The sequence below is a fragment of the Pseudopipra pipra genome, chromosome 15 (genome assembly GCF_036250125.1).
Source record: "Pseudopipra pipra isolate bDixPip1 chromosome 15, bDixPip1.hap1, whole genome shotgun sequence".
NCBI lineage: Eukaryota > Metazoa > Chordata > Aves > Passeriformes > Pipridae > Pseudopipra > Pseudopipra pipra.
In genome coordinates, this window is record NC_087563.1 from 17,659,891 (window position 1) to 17,684,398 (window position 24,508).

Below are 24,508 nucleotides of genomic sequence, written 5' to 3' on the forward strand. Positions count from 1 at the left end.
TACCTTTGAGAAGAGGCAGCATTTAAAAACCAGCTACACTGGATTAAATGCATGATCTGGAATAAAATTATAAAGAACCCCTCTGTAAGATCTACATCAGTTTTGTGCCACAGGATCTTTGTGCTCAACTCACCACACATTTGAATTCCACGAACATGAGCATAAGAGGTGTTTCTTCTGGGGAGTGAAGAAAAGCCCAGATAGAGATTAAATATTGTCCTGTTGCATGGCAATTATCATCAGCCTAAGTGGAAAAGGAGCTACCTGTGGATCCTGGCCATAAGGCAAGCAAATTCCCTGCTGCTCACAACAGATACTGCAATGTAGAAGGATTGCATCCTCTACTCAGGGCTTATTTCTCTAGGAATTTAGGAATCTCAATTCCCACGGGACTGGAAGGTATCTCTGCCCATGGCAAGGGGGTTGAAGGAGATGATCTTTATGATCCCTTCCAACCCAAGCCATTCTATGATTCTATCCTAGAGTACAGGACAGAACACAGGTCAGCAAGGTGACCGGGTGCTCCGGTGGAAATTGGTCCCAGCCTCCGCATCCATTCCCCAGCAGCTGGCAAGTCCAAGACTCCAGCATTTCCTTTTCACTTGTCAACGAGGCCACACGTGGCCCCATTCTCCCACAGCACTTAATATTCACCCTTGCAGCCCTGACACGGTGATGGAGCTCAGCAATTCCAGCCCCAGTGTTCTTCGATCCTTTGCGACGCGCGGAACAACCGTGTCGGGCTCGGCGCTGTTTCCAAGCGCTCGAGCTGCCTGTCACCGAGTTATTGATCTGAAGGATTCCAGCTGGCCACACATCATTTGCCCAGTGGAAAACCTGGCTGGCTATTGACACTCCCTGCACGGAGCCCGGGCTGCCAGGGGCACCCGCAGGGACGGAGCGGGCACCCCCCGGCCCTCGGCTGCTCACAGAGCAGTGCCAACCCAACCCAGAGCCAGGGGCAGCACCACAGGCAGAGCTGGGTTAACAGGCACCGTGGGGTGTGCCCCTGCAGCCACTTTGCCTGTTTGACAGGACTGGATGAAACATTTAATGACGCCTGCAAGTCATTCATGTTCGTGTTACTCGTGTAAACACCTGGTATCAAACCACAGCCCACAGCGCTGAACTGCTGGAAATGCCAGCTCAGCCACCTGTGGAATAATAATTCAGATTAAATAAATTAACCCAGCACGTTTCTAGTGCTTCCCACCTTTGCTGCAGCGGGCTCTGCCCATCGTGGATGGGTGAGGTGCCAGACTGCAGGTTGGGGTCCTTTATTCCCAGGGAATAACAAATGCTGCAAATAAAACGCACCCCACAGCTCCAGGGCTGTGCTGCACATTTAAGGCCCCATAAGGGTCCAGCTCACTCCTTCCAGGGTGACATTCATGCATTCAAACAACCCAAGGCACCCAACAGCAGGTGCCAGCACCATCATCCCTGTTCCCAGAGCTCCCTCTGGCCACGGCTGACATTTCCACACGGCAGGAAAGGGCAGGGGTAACAGAAGCATCAGCTACTGAATCTCTTGGCACATATTTTCCCTGGGATTGAGGAGGAGAGCCAGGGCCAGACTGAGTCTTTTTAACTGGCTAATTTCCAACTGACCAGGTTTCTGCACCTTTGAAAACCCCAGTGCCACCAAAGGCCAGGTTTTTAAACTGTATAATTTCCTGACAATTATGTTGTTTTTAATATCTGCTCAGTCACAAAACTCTGTCCAATGTACCAAAGGTTTTACAGCAAAGTCAGGTGATGGAGCACCATCCTCCTCATCCCTCACCCACGATGGCACAGCCTCCTCCAGAGACAGGACAGCAGGAATACAACAGCTTCCTTACCTTCTGCTGCTGCTTTCCTTTTGAAAACATTGCTTTGCTGATGGTGCAGGAGGTGCTGTAACAGTGCAGTACTGTTCAATCAGTGGGGGCAAAGGCACAGCCCCTGTGATGGACACCAAGGGAGCCCAGGTGAGGTCATGGCTTCACCCCCAAGCAGCTTCTGCATGTCCTTGGTTGGTTGTTTGTTCTTGATGCCAAATGTATTGCTGGAAAAAAAACCAAACAGCCTTGTTTAGAAGTCACACCTCCAATTACATTTAATTACTGCTGCTGTAAAATCGAGGGTGACTTCCATTAAATTTAATTACTTCCCTCTGCAGACACTGAAGGCAAATGGCCAAGGTGTCTCCCAGGCTGCTTGGTGAGAGACACAGAGCCAGGGTAGAGGGTGCTGAGGGGTGAGGAAAGGCCCCCAGGTGAGGTGATGACCTGTGCAGGGAGCACAAAGCCTGTCCAGGCACTGCAACCTGGCAGAGGCACCAAGACAAAGCTGCAGAGGCAACAAAAGTTCTCAGCATCCCACCATGAGATGGTTGGGAAATCAACAAGAAATCCACTTGAAAAGCACCTGTGGGGTGCCAGGGGCATCCAATCACTGGGTGCTGCTGCTCCCCAAAACCTCTGAAACCCTCAGTGCTTGCAGGAGCAGCCTGGGGAGCCTGTGTTGGGATGGAAACCTGCACAGCACCTCCCATAAAAAGCTCATAAAGCTCATCCAGTTCTACCCCCTGCCATGGGCAGGGACACCTCCCACCAGCCCAGGTTGTTCCAAGCCCCGTCCAATCTGGTCTTGGACACTTCCAGGGATGGGGCAGCCACAGCTTCTCTGGGCAACCTGTGCCATGGTCTCCCCACCCTCACAGGGAAGAGTTCCTTCCTAAAACCAGGTCCTTCATCACTCCTTTCGTTCTCCAAGCAGAAGCCCACCGCAAGACCTTCCCCTCCATCAGCTTCACTGCTAACACAGAAAATAAAATGAGAGGAGTCATCACTTCACAGCCAAGCATTAGTGCTGTATGTGCCCAAAATACACTGAGGGGAGGCAGGGTGTGCTCACAGTCCTGGGCAAGCAGACCATGAAAGCCTCCATCAACCACTGACATCCCAGAAGAGCTTTTCCCAGGTTTGCAGCAGGCTGTCCCTCACCCTTCCCTGAGGACAGGTAAAACATTGGCACCTTCCTGGTGCAAGGGTCATCTCCCTCTGTGAGTTTGGCCATGCACTGGCATCCTGCTGAACACCCACTTGGACTGCTGCTGCTCCACCATCCCCAGGACCACCACACTGTGGAGCTGCTCAATCCAAGTCGTGTTTACTGGCAAATGAGTTTGATTTAATAATAAACTTGATGGTGCCTAACTGATAGATCTAAAAATAAGCCAGTTATCTGACACTCAGCTCTGATCCTAAAACAGATGTTTGAGGATATAAAATTATGTTCTGAGCTTTGAAACTGCAGATACAATTACAACTTTCATCTTTATTGCTGCTCATAAGTGTTAAATGCAACTACATCTACATTGGAACTTCACTTATTACCATATTTCTTCCTCTCTCCCAAGCCAAGGCTGACTTGCAGCACTGTCACACTGGTAATTACTCTCCTCCTCTGACAAACTCAGGGGAATGAACAGAAATCTTTGTGGAGCCCATTTAACATTCATCTCGTACAAACAACTCGGTTCTTCCTGCGTTTCCAGGAGTGTTGGCTCACACAGAAAAATAATTCAGGGCAATACCCTGGGGAAAGACATCGTGCTTTTCAGCTGATGGGCTGTGGGAATTCAGCATCAGGAGCCAGAGCAGCCCAGTGCTGACGAGAGCCAGGGGCAGGTTAAATCAATATGGATCTTCATTTCCTTCCCACTTCTTTTTTTTTTTTAAGAATTCTTTTTATAGTTTGTGTTTTCAAGGTTTTCACAGCAACAAGAGCTGCTTTACATCCCCCACCACCACAATGTCATCAGTTCATGTCATCATGAGCCTCCAGGATCTGCATCTTCAGGAAAGCTAAAAATACAGCAAATTCTGGGTCAAACCACAACAGCTGATGCCACAGCCTGAAAGCAAATGGTGCAAACATCAGAGGCTCTAAGTGCTCCTCCTGAATCGATGTTGGACAAGGAGAAATGCTTTATCTCCAGCCCCAAAAGTGCAGGAACTCAACCCAGAGGGAAGGGCGGTGCAGGGACAGGTTTCAGCCCTCGTGGTGCTTAAACATGGTCTCTCCAGCACATTTTACCCTCTTAACAAATGACAAGTAGCTGAAAGCACTGACTGACCCTGCCTGCAGAGCCCTCCTGGAATCCACAGCCTCCCCAAGGGACACCAGGGGCTGTGACCCCACTGCCACCAGTGCATCTCCTCCCTTATGGCAAAGAGCGAGCACATTTCCAGCAGGCAGCACCTGCTGGGTGAGCAGCCTTCTGTGGGGGGACAGGGAATTCATCTCTCTTTTCATATTTGATTTGGAGGGACAATTCTTAACTTCTCCACGAGCACGTAACACACAGCATTGCTGCAGTCTAACAGGCAGTTGCTAATTCTTCCCAATAAAATGGGGTTGATAGTGACTCTCCAGAAAATCAGAAAAAGTCCCCAGGGAATACACTCAAGTTTAGGTCAGCAGCTGTTTGATGCCCTGAGTGCTGCTTCAGGAGCCCTTGAGCAGCAAGGGTGAAGCTCACACCACTCCAACAACAGCAGCAGGTCTAATCCAAAGGCTTGGACATGGAATGTGAGGATGGAGAGTGATGCTGAACATTATGTGTTATGTTCCCACCACATAGTAAGTGAAGGAAGGTAAAAGAGGAGACCAAAATCCAAGTAACTCATTAAGCAGATTGCTTGCTAATGGAACTGCTTCTTCTCAATTTGATTTTACACAAGGAATTTGATTTTACACAAGGAATTTAATTTTACACAAGGAATTTGATTTTACACAAGGAGTTGCTGGCTGCAGCCTGGCCATCCTGGCACTGCACTTCCCAACGGAACCCGAGTGCTGCCTGCTGCCTTCACACACTGTCCCACCACCTGCTGATGCTTCTGCCACCAGCAGCAGCACTTCACAACCTCCCCCAGCACGGTGCTGAGGGCCTGGAGACAGATGGAGAGCTGTGGAGAAGGCACACAGCTCCCCAGGGTGGGATAAATGTTATGGATGAAAAAGGGTCATCCAGGCACGTGAGGAGCAAATCTGAACCAGCCCTGGAGAGACCTGCCCAGCCCCTGTGTCCTCCTGCACTGCATGGCTTTGGGAGCCACAGTGTCCCTGCAGACACTGCCCAGGGCAGCCCACGGCCCCAGAGCAACAGGTGGAACCCAAAATGTCCCCAGTGCCACTGGGCAGGGTGATGGGTGCTGGCTGAGCACGGCAGGGATGGACCTGCCCAGCTCACAAACCACGGGCAATGCTGGCCTCTTGTGGCAGCTCTGCCTTCCTTCTCTCACAAGAATTTAAAATCCTAACCACCTCCCAGAAACTGCCCGAAGTCAAAGATTCCTGAGGACAAAACCAGGGTGGTTTTGAAGGAGGCTCTGAGAACAAGGCCAGGCTGGTGTGATGGAAGGCGTCCCTGGAACTGCATCAGCTTTGAGGTCCCTCCCCACACAAACCAGCCTGTGGTTCTGTGGTTCTAAAACTGAAAAGCCCCACTGGGGGGAATAAGGTGGTGAAGATGAGGCTCAGCTCTCACCTGACCAGGCAGAACGTGTGTGGCCACATCCCCACGTACAGGCAGGTCCAGGGAGGGAGGAAAATGCCATTTGCACCGGGGGAGAAAAGGACAAGAAGCTGCAGACTCTGCTTGCCAGCACATAACCCTTACACAAGTGTCCTGCTCCCTAAAAAAAATGTATTTCTCCATAACATTCCCACATAGCTTACCTTTTGGATGATCTCTGCCCCATCCTCCACTGATTGCCAGAAAAGAACTGCTAAAAACAATTAATATATGTAGATTGTTTATTGATTCCAACATATTAATAGATTGGATAATAAACAGTACTTTTAAACATTCTCTTAACCAAAAATATAACAAATATTTACAATCACTCAGTAAAAATACAAAAAGCATACAGAGGCACTGTCTTTCTAAAAGACATAAGTGTAAGAGGTATCAAAAAATAGGAGACAAACATTGCTTGTTACAGAATACTTTACAATCACTGACTTGTGCAGTACAATTGCTATTGGAATATCATTACATCTGTGCAGTTTTGCCAATATGCTCACATATTTAGAATTTAATTAATACCAAGCTAAACTGCATTCCAGGTATATCAAAAATAAAGGTAAAACAAAAGCACAACAAAAGCAAAAGCTGGGTTGGGAATTCAAGGTAAGATTACCCTCTATACAAGCATTCTAAAATATAATGTGTAAAGCTTTTCTAAAGAGAGAGTATCCCTTTTTTCTTGTCTTTTTGCAAAGGCAGTGGTAAGTTCATCCTTTAAAAATTCGACTGTTTTATAAAAACTTGAATGACAGGGTCATATTTCCACTGTTGTCTGCGATAAAATTACCTGGGAGGTGATGAAAGAGGTTTTGCAACACCCCTGATGCCCCACAGGCTCCTCTGGAAGTGGCACCGCTGGCAGGTCCAGCCCTGGGGACACCCTGTGCCCCTGGCAGTGCCAGCAGCCCCAGCACCCCCCATCCCAGCTCTGAGCAGCTCCCACTGAGCCATCACTCACCCTGGACCACAGAACCTGCTGAGCTGGAAGGCACCCATCAGGATCGAGCCCAAGTCCTGGCCCTGCCCAGGACACCCCAAAAGTCACACCCTGTGCCTGAGAGTGTTGTTCAAACGCTCCTGGAGCTCTGCTAGGCTTGTGCTGTGCCCACTGCCCTGGGGAGCCTGTTCTGTGCCCAAGCACCCTGCAGGTGACAGACCTTTTCCTGATCTCTAACCTACCCCTGCCCTGACTCAGCTCCAGCCATTCCCTCGAGCCCTGTCACTGCTCTTGGGAGCCAAGAGATCTGTACCTGCCCCCCAGGAGGATGCTGAAGACCCCAAAGAGGTCTCCCCTCGGTCTCCTCCAGCTGAAGAAATCAAGTGCCCTCAGCTGCTCCTCACAGAGCCCCTCCAGACCCTTCACCATCCTCATGGCCTCCTTTGGGTGCTCTCTCACAGCTTAATGTCTTTTTTATATTGTAGTGCCCAAAACTGCACACAGGACTCAAGGTGAGGCTGCTGCTACAAACTCCTCAGCTGAGCAAAGGCAAAAGGAAGGAGCCACTGTTGGCAAGCACTCAAAATCTGTCCACACTGTAAAAATGTGAACTGCAAACATCCACAGTCATTGCCTTTTCATTCTTTTGTGTATCTGGGAGATGAACCTGGTGCTCAGAGGCTCAGTGATCTCATTTTACCTGTTTTTTTGCAACTGGAGAGGCCAAATCAGTTCTACTGAACCACACTGCTTTCTCAGGAGTCAGCTGGAAGTTTTTTATAACGAAACAGAGTGTGCTTAAATCACAGGAATCTGAAACACATCTTTCACCCACAGGTCAAGAGCAAACAACGAGCAGGGAGGGAGCAAACCCAGGGATGGCAGTGGAAGAACACGATGTGAGGCACCTGAACTGTTCACCACCCCCAGAGTTAGAGGAACCTGGCAGAGGGACCACGGCAGGGTCTGTGACCCAAAGACATCACTGGGGTAAGGCAGTGCACAGCAGGCACTAACCACCACTTTAATTCCGCCTGAATCACCAAAAAAAGGGATAGTGTCTCTTCAAACCCACAGCAGACACACTACATTTGGTACATCTGGCTCTCGGCCCCGATCAATGTGATCGGTCGAGGTAAAAACAAACAAACAAACAGAAAGCCCAGCAAGGAGCAGCAGAGAAGCCACACTGTGCGAGGCAGGAGGAGCAGGAGTAGCTCATCTGTCCATCGTTTATGCATGATTTATGTACACCAGCTGTATTGGCTATTAGGAAAATATGATTAGCAAGACTTTCAACTCATTTCAGAACTTTTCAGTGTGCTGCCAAGCCCTGTGGAACAGACTGAGGCTGTTGATGTGCAAACACCATGTCTGGATGGGTGATTTATTCAGCTGCTCTTGCTGACTGCCAGAGGAGACCCCGACCCCACTCCCCTAAGGGGCTTCCCTGTGTCCTCAAAGGCAGTACTATTGGGTTCTGGGGGAAAAGGAAGCCACTCTAGCAGCCCCCATCCCTTACACTTTTGTTCAACAGGCTGAAATCAGCTCAGCTCACCCTCCTGGAGGCCATGGAACCGTGTGGTTTGATTTACCTGGCACAGTGCAGACCATTTCCTGACGGAACACGCAGCCTGTTGTTTCCATGTGCTGACAGTGGGATGGCTCAGGCCTGGATTTACATCCCACAGAAACAGCAGCTTAACAGCTCTATTATCAATATTCCATGTGCTGGAAACACTTGCTCTGCCCTGTGTTGCTTTGACACTTGCATTAATCTTTAGTCATTAAGGCCTGGGCAGGTTCATTATATTCATTAAGGCCCCGAAAAAGCAAAATGCATTCATTATGCTATACCTCAAGTGGACTTTAATATATTTTTTCCAACCATTTGCTTCTCGGATACTTGTGCCAAAAAGTCATCCAGCCAACCAATCAGCTCTAAATTAGGCATGCCCTCCTCAGCACCACTGTTCATTTACACCTCCCCAATTCCAGTCCGTACAGGGACATTCCAGGTGATGTTGGACCTGGCACTGCTCCCAGTGCAGACACAGGCTGGGTCACACACCCCCACCTGGCTGCACCAGCCCCAAGCTGCTATGGGGAAAGCACATCAAAGGCTTTGGGTTGTTTTTGGTACTTGTGGCATTTTCCAAAAGTGTTGCATTCACCTCGCACTCCTGCACACATACAGGTAAAAAAAAACCCTTAAAGCTCTTCACGACTATGGGTATAGAAATCAGTTTTGAGGCACTGTAAAAATGACAAACATCATCTTTCTAGCTTAGGCTGTAAACATCACAACAAAGATTTACAATTAAATGTTTAAATACATATTCACACATTCATGTCTGATTTTAACACTAGAATGGGGTGTCATGTGCAGAAAGGAAGAGAGAGAAAGGAAGAAAAAGGAAGAGAAAAGAAGAAAGAAGAAAGAAACAAACAAAAAAGAAACAAACAAAAAAGAAACAAACAAAAAAGAAACAAACAAAAAAGAAACAAACAAAAAAGAAACAAACAAAAAAGAAACAAACAAAAAAGAAACAAACAAAAAAGAAACAAACAAAAAAGAAACAAACAAAAAAGAAACAAACAAAAAGAAACAAACAAAAAGAAACAAACAAAAAGAAACAAACAAAAAAGAAACAAAAAGAAATAAACAAGAAATAAACAAGAAACAAACAAGAAACAAAAAATAAACAAAAATAAACAAAAAATAAACCAAAAAAAGGAAAGAAAAAAAGAAAGGAAAAAAAGAGAAAGAAAAAAAAGAAAAAGAAGGAAAAGAACCTGCAGGTATTTCCAGTTCTACCCCTCTGAGCTCTGGCTGGCTAAAAGCAAAATCAAAGAAGCAATTTTTTTGACCATAGTCAAACTAGAGGATCATGGGTTAATACTGGCTGGCTGTAAGTCAAACTCTCATTGACATCTACACCACCAGGATTTTAAACTAGGATTTAAAATAAAATGGTTTGAGATCATCTGTATTTAAAAAACCACAGGGTTTTTTAACCCATCATAAAATGCATTATGCTCTTATATAAGCATTATCCCATTTAATATTCAGTTTCACAAATTTTACTGTGAAATGTAGGTGATTTATAATTCTTTTTTTTTTTCCCCAAAGATAACCTTTGTACCTAAATCCTGTGCAACTCTGGGAAAAGGCCAGGACGTGTGGGATGATCTTAAGGAACCCACAACACACAGCTGAGTTTTGGTTTTTAGAACACGTTTTGCATGTTGAGCTCCCCAGGGCAAAACCTGGTTAAAGCTCTTTTGGGAAAGCTTCAGACCCCCCCAAAGTGCTCCCCAAGAGCTTCCTCGTTGCAAAGGTTCCTTCACAGGGGAGGAGAGCACCAACTGTTGCCTTAGTTGGCTGGCAGCTACAATAATTCCAGAAATCCTTGGAGGGCAGGAGGTTTCTGCTGGGTCCACGTGGGAGGGGAGCAGGGCCTGACACCCCCTGCTTTGCAGGGCTTTGGGCTCTATTTATATTAAATCTAAACCCACTCTGAAATCCATGGATTTCTGCACCTGGTAATGGCCCACTTGTAGTTTTCTGTGTTTATTTTGAGAGCACAACAGTGGATGTGTAGCTAATTTACTGTCACATTGACTAAACATTTATATTAGCCAACCAGAGCACTCCCAACACAAATAAAAGGAAATTCCCATTTAAAAAAAAATTTTAAATTAATAAATTATTTTCAGATACTTCAGCAATGTCCTTTGCTTTTGCTGACATTTTGATATAATTTTTTTTTTTTGAAGTTCATAAAATAACACTCTCAGATTTCTAATGGTCATGTAGAAAATAAGGACAATGGAAAACTACCAAAGGATTACATGGTATCATACAGAAGAATGCTTTTGAGTTTCAAGTGGTGGTGACAACTTGTCCTCCCCATGCCCCAAGCTCGGTCCATCTCTGGGTACCAGTGCTGGTACAGTCAGCACACTCCTGGAATGTGACTTTCTATTTCCCAGGCAGAAAGAGCTTGCTTAGGGGGTGGCAGAGTGAAGGAGGGTGTAGAGAGGAGAATCCAACCCGTTCCATCTCGTCCAGGACAGGGGCAAAGGTCTGAGGTCAGTAGCAGCAAGTCGTTAGCGGTCGCTAACAGAACCACGAGGTCCTTGTCCCACATCCCTCGGGCTGAGAGTGGTTCACACAAACAGCCCAGCGCTTAAACTGCTGATACTTGTTCATCTTCTGCAAAACAAGAGAAGAGACAGGGTCAGTCATTGCAGCAGTGCCCACAGAGCAGCCCCCAGTGAGGTGACCACAGTGGGTCTGGGACGACTCCACCCCTTCAGCAGCGTGTTCTCACTGTCTTTATCACTGATCACTGCATGTTCCACAGCACCATTCATCAAATCCTCAATCACAGAATGGCTTGGGTTGGAAGGGACCTTATAGAATCCTATTCCAACCCCCTGCCATGGGCAGGGACACCTTCCACTAGCCCAGGTTGCTCCAAGCCCCGTCCAACCTGGCCTTGGACACTCACAGGGATGGGGCAGCCACAGCTTCTGCAGTCTGAGGTGTGATCACCACACGATAAAGACATACTGCAAAACACAAAATCCCAGATCCTCCAAGAATTACCAGCATGCAGCTCCTAACAGGCCAAAAGCTACGGATTTGGGAGAAAAGCCAGCAAATTCCCATGCAGTGAGCATTTTATCCCAAATAAAATTAACCAAGCACTTTAAAAATAGTAAAGTAGGTGTCTCTAAAAGTGTATGGTTAAATTTAGCTTAGAAAAATTTGGATTAAAATGTTTGAAGCAATTGCTTCCTTATTTTTACATCAAAAACACAACTGAACTAATGCTGGGCAATTTTATGTTTACTGTAAGTTTGAACTGTGGTACTAATATATATGTTAAATACTGTTCAGATATTTTAAAGGGCCAAGATACGATCATTTTGCATCAGAAATTGTTTTAATCTAAATCCAGGCTCATTTTAAACCAGACTGAAATGGAAGAAAATGATCAAACATTCTAATAAAAAATGAGTTCACTATCAAAGGGTACAGGGAGATCACATCGGTGCACAGGTATTAAAAGCAAATCAGCATATAAACAATTAAGCAGAAATTCCCCTGCCCTGAAGTTAGTTTTGACACAATTTAAGAGCAGTCTTTATCAGAAAACCCTCTCACATTTTGGTCACCCCATAGATGCTCTGCTTGGCAGCACTGGCTGTTGCTTCAAACAAGATCATAAAAAAACTGAACTGGAAGAGACACTGTCAGGTCAAGTTGGGCAGAAAAACCAGGTTTCATCAAATGCACTTTTCAAAAGAACAGAAGTTCACTATTATTTTGTTCAATATTTTTAAACTTGATCTCCAAAAATATCTGTTGAGGCACAAGGCAGCTCAATGCCAGCACACATGAATGAAAGGAGTTCACCAAATCCAGAGCACTCAGGACATCATCCTGATGCCAGCCTAAACCACTGGGACATCACTTAATCAATCCAGAGAGGCTGGAGTTTTTCCACATGTAATTTGTAGCCCGTCAGTGTCCCTGCACTGTTTGAGAGGGGACAGATTTTAAAGACAAAAAAAAAAAATAAAACCACATGTCCATGCTCTGAAGTGTCTCAGCTGTACTTTGGAAGATCTTATATGTATATTTATATATATATATATTTATTTATATATAATTTAGAATCTGTTCAGTGCCAACATGCTTTTCTGAAGGGAAGGCATTCCTTTTCATTTAAACCTGTATATACATGCACCCAGCCGTGCGTGATACACACAGCTGTGCATGTGCACACAGCCATGCAAACACTCCTGTATATTCCGAGATTAATCGAGTTTTAATCTCCAAGAATGACCCAAGAGAAAGCCCAGAAGGTGGTTGTGAGCCCAGATTCCCCAGCAGTTGAGGTGTTGCACATACCATCCTCTTCACTATCTGCGTCAGGCATATCTGCTAGTTTGGGGCTGGACGGCTGCCGGCCGTGCCACTGGGGCGTCCTCGAGGAGAGACAGTCACCACCCAGAGGAGCTGCTGGAAGTCTAGAGAGGTCACTGTGCAGCATCTTTGACCTCTGCACTGCCACACTATAGTCTGGAGGTTTGAGGTGTGGGTGGTGGGGCGATCCTTCCTTTATGTCCGCTAAAGAAATCCCCATATATCCCGGAGGGGTGGGCGGTGGCTCCCTATACCTATCGTCCTTCTTAGGTGAGGTGACACAGTACACTGGCACAAGAAATAAGCAATGGAAATGTTAAAGAAGAAAACAAAGGAAACAAAACGTTAAAAAATCATGAAATGTTACAATGGCAAAACAGAAACTGATAACAAAACGCAAATGCGGAAACACCGGTTATAACGACAGCAGCAGGTATTTGTGCTTTCATTTCTGCTTTCTGCTTATTTTAAGAAGTCAGAGAAGCAAAAGAACCCAAGAACTCCTCAGGTGAGATGCCAATTGAGTGGAAACAGGACTATAGGCTTCTCTGCATTCAGACTGCAATTAACAGCTGTCATTAGAGTCCCCACTCCTGCAGCCCCACTGCATTCCAGGATAAGTCCCCACTCCTGCAGCCCCACTGCATCCCAGGGTGAATTCCCACTCCTGCAGCCCCACTGCACCCCGGGGTGCTGCAGAGCTCTCTGGGGATGGAGAGCCAGCACAGCCACGTCTGCTGCCACTGCTACAGGCTGGGGAACTGAAACACAAGCAATTAAGGCAACTGGTCCCAGGTCACTATGCACAGCAAGAACTGCTCTGGTTAACTTCCAACATCCACTCCATCACCCAAAACAGAGGTCGGGGCTTAACAGAAACTCATTAGAATAAAATATCACTGTATCAACTGATGTGTATAAAGACATGAAACCATACAGCTATGCTATGGGAATAAAAAAAGCCAGTAGCACATAAAACTGCTCCTGTGAGGCAAAAGGTATATTGAGCCTGCATTCATTATTTTATCTTTTCCAACAGTTAATAATGGCTTATCCCATCCACACTTTTAATGTCTTTTTTTTTTGCTTTGTTTTCTTCTGTACCCTTATCTTAAAACTATATTGTCTGTTTACAAGTAAGAAACAACCTGGAACAGTCATGGAAACAGCCTTTGGAAAGGCTGCATTACACCTTGTGCAGTCATGAAAAGGCTCCAGTCAATAATACCTATTTGCAATGTCCATGCCACATAATTCATCTTCTCCCTTCCTGCCCTGTTCAGGTCCCAAAGGCTCTCAAACCAAAATTTAAATATTCTCGAGTTGCCTCCCCTCCCTCCCAGCCCAGGTCTGGGGCTCATGTGCATGTTAAATTGGGCTCTTTCCATGGACATGTTGCAACAGGAGAGTTTCCAAGCCAGGATAATTTTTAAAGTCTGTTAGTTGAGTGAATTTGCATTCTTCCTGTGGATCCATTTTAAACAGTGCACATTCATTATTTTAATTTATTTCAGCAACTGTAATAGTTTCTTATCTTAGAAGAATGGGAAGGGACAAAAAATAAAGGAGTATTTCCTATTGTGTTGTAGACTTGTGAGATTCCAGGTTTTGGTATCAGCTGGTTCATGGCTGAAGGTCTCAGTTCATACTTGGGCTGATAGTAAAATAACCCAAACCAAATTCAGTCAGTCTGGGGTTTAGCAGATACACATGGGTACAGGAAGAGATTTATACTGCTGAATTACAGGATTTATTTTCATTGAACTAGCACTGAAGGGGGTCTCTATGAGAAAGCAGGGGAAGGGAAGGGATGGGGAAGGGCTGGGCACTCTGAGCAGACCCTCAGCATTCAGTCTTGGCTGGATTTGCAGGAGGTTGATGAGGGTGGGTATGTTCTCCTTCAAAGGAGAAAGCTTCAGGCTCTCTAGAGCTGACCTTTAGTCTACTGCAGTAACGAAAGAATAACGTGTCCCTCTGTCAAGTTCCAGTTCATAACATTTCACAAACGGTGAAATAAAGTGAAAATATCTTTGGTATATTGTGTGATGGTGAACAGCTCACAGATCTGCATCTGCAAACAGGGAATTGTCTCTGCCTGTATCAGATCTTTCCTCAAGCAGACACACACGTGCCAAGGGCTCCTCACCAGCACAGGGGGAGTGGACATGGAATGAAAAAGGCAGCAAAGAGCTGTGAGCAAAGACGGTGTGTCCTGCACACTGGACATGCCATCTCCTGAAAAGGGCCAGGAGCAGCTCTGGCAGGCTGTGAGGGCAGAGCCCAAGCACAGCACTGAGCTGGGAGCACGTTTCCTGCAAGGCTCCACCACGAGTTCTTCTCCAAAGCCAAGGAGGAGGAACACAATCCAAGACCTCCGCCCTACCTGCCATGTTTGTTGAGGCAATTACCTTTGATAACACAAACCCCTCCAGCAATCCAGTCAGTAATTAAACTGCATTTCAGCTGCACCCTTGACTCACAGTCTTAGAAAGCTTTGCATTCCATGTTTTATCTTGTTGCTAACACAGTTCCTTTAGTTTTGGCTGCTGAGCTCACTAGGCCAGGGGTAGAACATCTTGCTCGATAGAACTATGCATATCTGAAAGTTTTTAAGTTTTCTCCTTTCATACTTAGCCAAACTGCAGCTGTATAATCAAATAAATGCCAGCTTAAAATAGCAAAGGCAGGAAAGGAATCTGCTTTGCCCTTGAGCTTCCAGAGACCAAAGCCCTGTGGATGAAAGCTGCCCCAGAGGGGCAGGTGAGCTCCACAGCACTCAGCAGCCATGCTCTTCCCTCTGGGTTCCTGGGAAGCCTGTATCATAAGGAGCATGGGATCACTGCTCCTTGTCAGGGGAACATCTACAGTGATGAGTACACTTCCAAAAAAACCCAAAAAGCCACACTACAGAGAGGAACTGCCTGACATTTTCCTGAAGACAGCTCTCCCTCAGCCCCACGGAGTGATGGGGAAGTGTGCTCGTTTATTGTCTCTAAATTTGTAATGGTGGTTTGAAAACACAGTGTGTGTGTAGTGTTCTGACTGCAACCACAGGAGAAGCTGAATTTAACATGCTAGACAGCCCCAGACCTGCTGATGTCATTTCTTAACAACTTAATATCAAAATGAAAAACAGATGTAGCAGCTTCCATAAGCTGTTGGCTTGGCTTACCTATCAGGCCTTTTTCTGTACTGGAAGTAACAGTTTTGTAAGTTGTATCAGCGCCTGGTTTAGAGTCCAAAACCTCCGTCTGCTCGGCCGTGGAGTTCTCCAGCCCCCTGCGCTTAATTGTCCCATAGTTTGTCTCGTAGGTGTCTGACAGGGAGCTGGAGGAGGCCCAGCTCTGCCGGGACTGATCGAGCTCCACGCTGGCTTTCGACTGCCTGTTGGCTTTGGAAAAGGCTTCGGAATACAAATAACCCTCCTCAGAGTAACAGTTTGTGGGATCCACTTCAGCTATAGGTCCGTCCAGCTGGGTGTGACGGTAAGAGTTGAGGAGATCCCAGCTCTTCTGGTTGGGGATGTTCTGGAAGTTGTCATGAGAACTACTGGAGCATGAAGTCCAGCTGCCCCGGCCGCTGTCTGCTGCCTCCACCGTGATGTGCTCGTGGGAGATCTCCTCGCTGCTCATGGAGGAGGTGAAAGCCATCCCTCTGATCAGGGCAGGCCTCGTGATTGACCAGCTGCATTTGAAAACAACAGAAACCGGGGAAAAAACCGCTCGTGAGCTTTTAAAATAAAGATTGACGTACTCAGAGACCATCACCTGGTCTGAAAGACAGCTGTGGGTTTGTACCAGGTGAGCAGCAAGGTCAAGGCACACGGGAGCACTGACAGGAGACACTGCTACTCCCAACTCATCACTGCACAGGCAGCAAGGAATAATAAGTTTGCAACATGCATTTCCAGGCTTGACCCCAGATCCAAAAATCCACAGAAGCTTTACCAACAACAGCAAGACAGTGCCTGACAGGAAGCAGAGCAGCAACTGCCTCTTTCTTTCATGCTGCTGCCACCTTTTTCTTTAAATTTATAAACTAAAAATAAATATTTAGAATAAAAACCAACCCCTTCACAGGCAGCAACATCAAGTTGTTTAGACAGAGTGGAGGCAGTTATATTTCAAGAACATTAGGAAATATTGGACATAAATAACATTTGTGGGAACGATCTGGAGCGACAGATTCTGAAAAGCAAAGTCCAAAATTTCTTTTTTTGAGAAATGTCTGCTGAAAGCTCTAATAGCTCTCAGTGCATAATTAAGGGGGTAAAAATAAAGCCAGGTTTGCATGAAGTTGGAATACATGAAGATATGATTGCTAGACATTATTCAAGTCTCTTAACTATTTCTGGGTGTGTTAACAAATGCATGGGCAGCACATTAAAATTCAACGCCCTCCCTCAGCAGTTTACTGACACATTGTGAAATCAAGGAATGTTTCTTAGATATGTGCAAACAAGGTTTCTTTTTCCCTTGCTTTTCAATTTTATAAGTTCTAGGATAAAACCCACTTTCTTCCCTCCAAAACCCACTGAAACTAAGGAACAAAGGAACAACCACAACATGTGAACTCAGTGTGTGTTATGCCTTTCAGAAAAGTGAAGTATTTTCTTTAATGAAGCACATCTTTAAATTCCCATTTTAACCTTTCGAAATAAATGGAATTACTCATTTATTTCCATCCCTGGAAGTGTTCAAGGCCAGGCTGGATAGGGCTTGGAGCAATATGGGCTAGTGGAAGATGTCCCTGCCCATTTTAGGGACTTGGATCAAGATGATCTTTAAGGTCCCTTTCAGCCCCAACCCTTCTGTGATTCTGTGAGCTGGAAAGATTAGAAATATTAAGGAGCATCTCTCATGTATTTGAATCCATGACATCCGAGGACAGGAAATGCTATCCCAAGATATATTAAGACATATTAAATCCTATGGATTAAGGCTTTATGTCTAGTAAGACAAAACCAAAACCTTCCAGTTCAAAGCATCATTTCAGCACAGATTCTCACTGCATCAAAGGAACAAGAGCTCCTGTGTGGAAACTCTCAGGAAGTCGGGGCAAAAAGCTTCCAGTTTGCCTAAGCAACAAATGGTAATTAGAAAAATCCTTAAAAATCACATTAGAGCATGGTAAGTGACTGGCACTGCTGACTCAGAGAGAATTGATAATTTCCTGTTGTTCTTTTGCTGTCTCTCACCACGACACTAATTTGCTAAGTATCATCCTGGCTTTTAACACATTTGCAGTCTCCAGCAAGAGATGTCCAGCTGAACCCCACCGATGGGAACATGCTGTTGTCTCCTCAAGTGATACTGTAAGCTTCTTAGGAAAACAGGCTCACACAGAGCAGCCAGTACTCCAGCTTCCAGCAAGAGCTTAACAACCCTGGTGGAGAGCAGAGCTGCATCCTGGCCAAACCTTCATCACCCCAAGGCCAACCCAAACCGGCGGCACCTCACCCTGGGCAGGGCTGGCCATAATCCACCAGCGGCTGGGGATGCTCCTTCCTCTCTGCCCCGCTGGAATCCACCACGATGAGGGACTGGGACAAGCCCCTCTCGTCCTGCAGTGCTGCTGACATGGAATCCACGGAGCAGTTGCTCACGATGCTGGAGCGGGACGAGATCTCGCTGTGACTGGAGTCGGAGAAGTTGTCGGATTTAGTGGAAGGGATGAGGGCGTAGCCTAAGGAGGGGAGAGGACACCTTGGTCAAAGAGCAGCTCAAGTTTGTAGGTATGACAACAAAGTTTTGACACGTGCATTACAGCAAGGGTATTTAGAAGAGAAACCACCAGACTCTCTTTGCACACAGTCAGTCCACTGAGGATTTTAGGTACTGAAGCTTTAATTATCTGTCAGCACCGATTTATTTACTGATGCAAGTCCAGCGACACCAACAACCCACCTGCAACTCCACCACTCTCCAGAGCAGCAGCTTAAACCCACCTAACCAGGATCAGTAGTGAGGGGGCCAATCTTTCCAACCCTGCTGACTCCTCTGGTATAAACACAGCACACTTCCCACTGTCCCTCTGCCCTGCTGCCGTGCAAGACTCAGGAAAGATTTTGGCAGTGGAGGAGGAGACGCTGACTAAGGTAAAAGCCAGCAATTAGCACCCAGGGATTAGCCATATGGTCCTTTTCAGTTTTATTATCTGCTCCAAAACTAACAGAGAAGGAGGCAAAGGCAGGAAATACAACTTTGGCAGGAGCTGGACCAGACTCCAGTGCTGTTCCCACTGAATGGGAACAGCTGAAGACCCCACAAGATTCAGAGCAGAATCTATAATGTATTTTTTTCTGCTTGGTTTACCCTTACCCACAAATAACTTATCTCAAACACAAATAATGTATATAGCCCTATATATCCAACACCTCAGATAAGCTTTTTTTTTTCCTAAATTCCTGCACATGTGCCTTTGAGCTGGACTGCCACATATTTACATCCATTAGGTGAAAATGTGAAATGACCAGGCAGTGTAAAAGCCATGCCAGTGATACACACAACCAAACACAGAAGACTGATGCCCTTAAGTCCATAAAAAAATCAGAGATAATATAATATGGCATCTGGAGCCACTGGCATACTTGCCCATGAGCACAGAGCTCATAATTTGAGAGACTTCACAACTTAACTTTGATCATTACTGTAGGGTTTTAAGAGCAAATATGAGCATTAAATATCAATGTTATCAAACTATAGGACTGAACCTTATGAATGGAAAAATGTCATTAGGAGCAGCATTTTTAAGATTAAATTTCCATTTCCTTTCCTTTGACAATAACTAGTATTTCACATTCTCTACATTTTCAAGAGACTCTTTAAATTTACACAACTGTACTGCAGTAAGAAATGCTCTCAGTGTGTCTTAATTTTAAGACACCGTTTTTCAAGAACTTCAAAGATCTGGAGAACTAAAGGGCTCCTCTTCATTAAAGAGATGAACACTATCTGAAAGTTGGGCCATTAAATAACAGCACATATGTATAAACAGACTCAAGGCAAGTGTTTGCTGGGCTGAAAAGGTCAGCAGAGGATGTGATCAATGCAAATACACACCAGTGCTAGAAGTGAGCATTTGATTTACATCATATCAGGGACTGTCTAATTAGGAAATCGTTGCAGAACTTACTGTTTCATTGGCATCTGTGACACACTAAGTAACTGAACTGCCACTGTACCTGTTCCTTGATTTTCTAACTTCACATTATTGTCTTCACTGCACTGTAAGGGTGATTAACTATAAAGAACTGACACAAATATCTGGAAGGGAAGAACATTAAACAGCTTAAACATGTAAATGGATAATGCTGAAATAACTTAGATAAACTCAGGATATCTGACAGAACGTGGACATCAGTCTTTCTTTTAAAAACAAATCATAAGGTCTTTCTCCTCCTTCTAGACTTGGTGCACAGGCAGGGAGACGTGTACACACTGCTGTTGCTATAGATACTGAGAGCATCACTGTCCTTGTCCTTTTGGTTTTCACTCCTTTCTGAGGCTTCAGTGTGCTCTGCTTCCCTTTTCGCAGCAAAAGGTTTCCTTTCCCTGGAGAAGCTTCTTTCCCTAAGTCTTCTGAACCGGGATCCCTTTATTTTTGGGGGCTCACACTCAGCTGCTGCCTCTCCACTCTCATCCTCTCTGTCTGCCTTTGTGCTTCTCTCAGAACTGTCTCTGCCTTGGCAAATCATCCGAATTTTCTTTTGTAAATAAGCCCCACCTATTCCGTAGCTGCGCTGGCCACTGGTCTTGTTGCTGGTCTCGCTGGCCAGTGAGGAGGAAGAGCCAGAGAGGTTCATCTGACTGCAGTTATCCGACCTCTGCATGTTGCCAACTACAAGGAAGCAGACACAGGTAGCTGCTGGTAAGTGATGAGAGAATAACAACAAAAATAACACCCTAATTTTAAACCCTTTTTTCTTCAATCCTATTTGCATATCACTTGGGTAATAGCTCAAAAAGAAAACGAAATCTAAGATTAAGTGGAATGTGTTCATGCCTAAAATTATGTCTTTCAGCTGTCTGTGAAGCACCTAATTTTAGATCAATGAGCTGTTAGCACAACACACACAACAAGGTACAGATCACCTCAATCAAATTACATCAGTGCTAAAAATATGCCAAAATCAAGTCGAATTAAAGAAATAATCCCAAAGAAACAAAACATTATTTTCAAAGAACCAGATGAAAAGCTAACAAAAATAACAAGTTTATAAGCGATGCTCAGAAGCCTCAGTGGAGCAAGGCTTTGCAACCCAAGTAATTAAGCTTTTTATAGGTATGCTGTGTTTAAGTAAAATAAGTGGCATTCTCCTAAAGGCAACAGGGTCTTGTGAAGGCAGAAGTGGATGGACCAGCCTGATCTCCCCCTGAAAAGGGCGAGGAGATGCAGCAGGTCCCCATGCCATGCCATGCCAACGCGGTGGCTTTGGGCTGTCAGTGAGCCAAAGCAGCACAGAAGGGAGGGAGAGAGGCCTTACACCATCCAACACCGACCACCTGGGCTGACTACTGAGAGCTCTTAAGAGATTTCAAATGAATTCCCATCCAAGGTTGACTAATGATGAAGTGATGCAGGTCTTTTAAGACGAAGACATCAAAAATAAAGGGATTCTCAGGGCATCATGAGAGACAGGGATGTAAACAAAGCCCTGTGCACAAGAACAAAAGACATGAACAGCAACTCGAGGATTTAGGTGGATCCACTACTTCTGCAGCAACCTAAACCACGGGCCCTGGAGAACTGTGACACCATTCTATCTCCAGCTCCTTCTCATCACCTGATATTCCAGCTACCTTGGGTAAGACCAGGAGTTGTCTCAACAGCTGCAGTTTCTGTGCAACACTGTCATCTTCAAGAAATCCCCAGGTTTGTGAATCCCATCTTTTTAAGTGGCCACCTAAATCTGAACTGACATGATGGCAGGTGTCAGCACTTCTGGGAATTCTGTCAGAAGCACTTAGGCAATATTTTAAGGAAACAATTGTTCCCTTTTTTAAATAATAAGTGACTTTCATGGCCAAAACACATAAATACACTGGAAAATCATGTCTACTCATAGAAAGACATGATTCTATTCTTGACATGAATATTCTAAACTACTGTTGCTCTTACATGCCATTATCAACAAATACTGCTGCCACTGCCCACCCTGGTTTCAGTTCAGCCCAGGCTGGAGCTCCTGGGGTCACACACAGCAGGACCATCCCCACAGCTCACCTACCTTTGCGTGGGGAGCCCTGAGGAGAAGCAGGAGGGCTGGAGTGCAAAGAAGATGCCATGGACATGGTGTCATCTGTTTGTTTCTTACTACTTACTTCCTCAGACAAGCTTAATGACTTCTGTGGGGAGCCTGTGCCTATGAAAACAATGGAACCAGTTACTGATACTGCTCTTCTTTTGAGCTACTGCTGTCTCTTTAAACTACAAATAACACCATGTTGAACGATCAGAGTATTCAGCAAAGAGAGGAGCAGATGCTCAGAGGATTCTGCATGTGGAGGCAGTCTCCATTTAAATTTAAATTTAGATCAGAGCAGCTGTGGCCACTGCTGGCTGCTCATCTGCAGTGTGTTGAAACATCCAGGTCCTAACAGGAACCATTGCAACTGAGACACTGGTTGTGGTTTTGGCAAAGGACTGTGTAACAAAAAAACTGTGTGAAGGATAAAGCTTGGAGGGAATCCTTGCCCAGTGCACTGTTGGGACTGTGTTAAAAGCCACGTGTGTCACGGCCAACAGGTCAGCTCAGGATCTTCCCGAGCAGGAATTCTCAGGTCAACACTCATGGGCACCACCCACAGCCTGGCCAGTTTAGCAAAAACAGTGTCCCACTGAGGATTTGGTATTTCTTGCTCACTCTCAGACCACTTTGCAGAGAACACAGTGCTGAGGAGTTAATTCAAGTTGTCAATAATCTGTTAGATCAACACGGAACAAAACATGGGAATGAAGAAACACCTCTGAGCAAAGTTTCTGGAACATTTCAAACTGCACAGGCTTTCCAAAGGAGACCTGAAATAAATACTAACTGGAAACAGTATTTTATGTGCTGCAATATACTGTTTTCCAGAGATATTTTAAAGGATATTGATACCCAATGTACCATAAAATCATTTCATATCATTTACTGACTGCAGCTAACTATTTAATAACCCAGAACTATGGCTTTTAAATAATACAACAGTTGTGTAAATAGGTTAAAAGCTTTTCAATACATAATATACTGCTTTGCAATTAGCAAAGTTAGAGACAGGAAAAAAATAACATTTACTAGGAGCAATTAATAATATATGTTGCTCTGTTTGACCATAATATAATTTGTTGTTATAACGGTGTCCCATAGGTTAAAATATTAAATGTCTGTGATTTGTTTCAGTGATTTCACCTAAATATATTAGACTTCATTAAGCAAGAGTGTATTTGGAGACAGCACCTCATTGTTAACTGTTTTAAGCAAAGTTCTTTAACACTGTGCAAATGACTAAGCAGACAGCATGCTCTCTTAAAACACAGTAATACGCACCAGCTATTTTAAAGTGAATTAATGAAATTAAGCACAATGGTATCTCACATAAAGCACCCAGCTACAAACAGCTCCTCTGTCCTATTTACTCTCATCTCAAACTGGATACTCACTGAATGTGACATGTTCCTTTGTCAGCCCCTTTTTCCTGCTGGGGTACAAATTCACAGTTGGCACCTGAAGAACTTGACTCATTCTGTTCTGTTGATGCTGATGGGCTTTCGTGGTTTGGCCAATTGACCTCATGGGCACTGGAGACATTTCTGAGGATTTCCCTCCTCTTCTCTCACTTAAATTCTTTGTCACTGTCAGGGAAAAACTGCAGATAAATATCTTGCACTTTGAACGGCAGGATTATTACAGCACAACGATCCAGGCAAAGGAACCACTGTATAAAGAGGGTAAAATGTACCTGAAACCATTTCTATTCCAAGCACACCCATCTCATCACACTGAAGATACTGTTGTGTGAAACGGCTGTAAAAATACCCCTAAATTCTTTGAAGTGTCATTGAGGTACTTAATCAAAAGACAATAAAATGTTATTTATTCCCACAAGCCTGTATTTTAGATGTTTGTACATAAGGAGCAGCATCTCCTTCAAAATCAGGTTGTTTTGCAGTTGGCATTAACGTTTCACTAGGTGGCACAAGTGATTTACAGCACAGGGCACTGCTCCAGCTTCTGCTTTAATCAATTCATAAGCTCTGAAGTTAAGGCCATCCAATTTCTCCTTATATTCCCTTGGAAAACTCTGGATTGCAGCATCACTGCTGCTCATTCCTTCTGCAAGCAAGCCCGGGAGCTTATTAATGAGGGAAGAGTTGGGACTGAACCCCTGCTTTCCTGGGCATGTGCAAATAACCCTCTTTGCCCAGAAACAAATGGCAAAGCCCTGTGCCAGGCTGCCTGAGTCAAAGTTCCTTGGTCAAAATTTAAACGTGGATAATCCAACCCCGTGTGGAGGAACATCCCTGGGAGCAGATCAGTGCTCTCTCCACCAGAATTAGAGCCACAAGGGGCTGGCAGCTCCCTCATGCTCCACAGTGCTCCTCCATCCCTTCTCACAGAATTACCTGTGGGTTTGGGGGTTGGGGGATTCTTTCCCAGTTTTCAAAAAGGTACTTCTAATAATACACCACTCTATTACATATTTATTTGTATATCCACTTAACCTTCGTTTTCCTTTCTAACATTTAAGGAAAAAAAGGCCTTGATTGGCTTAAGTACATGGAGTAGAGCAGTCAGTACATACTCCCTATTTTTACTTCCAAACATCTATGGCTAGCATTGTGCAAACAAGATTTTAATTGATTCAAAACAACTGAAAAACAACCTGATAATATTTATGTTTGTCTCTTGGGTACAGTATGGCCACCTGTCACAAATGCACATAGATCATCTATCAAGAGTTCAAACACAGAGAATTTAACATTTTTAAAAAGGGAGTTAAATATGGCCATTTCCAGGTTTCCTACTTCAGTGCTATGTCAAAGGAAATGTTAAAAAAATTTT

General features: G+C 45.0%; 1 protein-coding gene across 6 annotated transcripts in view; it reads right to left on the reverse strand.

The window, feature by feature from the left end:
- Positions 1–9,258: 9,258 nt before the first annotated feature.
- RAPGEF6 (Rap guanine nucleotide exchange factor 6) overlaps positions 9,259–24,508 on the reverse strand; it is a 114,452-nt gene continuing 99,202 nt past the window's right edge. For 4 of the 6 annotated variants that reach the window (XM_064672245.1, XM_064672244.1, XM_064672247.1 and 1 more), the window contains 7 exons: positions 23,107–23,298; positions 21,692–21,826; positions 20,188–20,301; positions 17,922–18,147; positions 15,635–16,146; positions 12,448–12,750; positions 9,259–10,740 (listed from right to left, as the gene is read on the reverse strand). In XM_064672245.1, the coding sequence (XP_064528315.1) occupies positions 10,715–10,740; positions 12,448–12,750; positions 15,635–16,146; positions 17,922–18,147; positions 20,188–20,301; positions 21,692–21,826; positions 23,107–23,298 (1,508 nt within the window). In that variant the 3' untranslated portion in view covers positions 9,259–10,714. The remainder of the gene's footprint in view (positions 10,741–12,447; positions 12,751–15,634; positions 16,147–17,921; positions 18,148–20,187; positions 20,302–21,691; positions 21,827–23,106; positions 23,299–24,508) is intronic. The other 2 variants (XM_064672250.1, XM_064672248.1) reach the window with 1 other exon arrangement.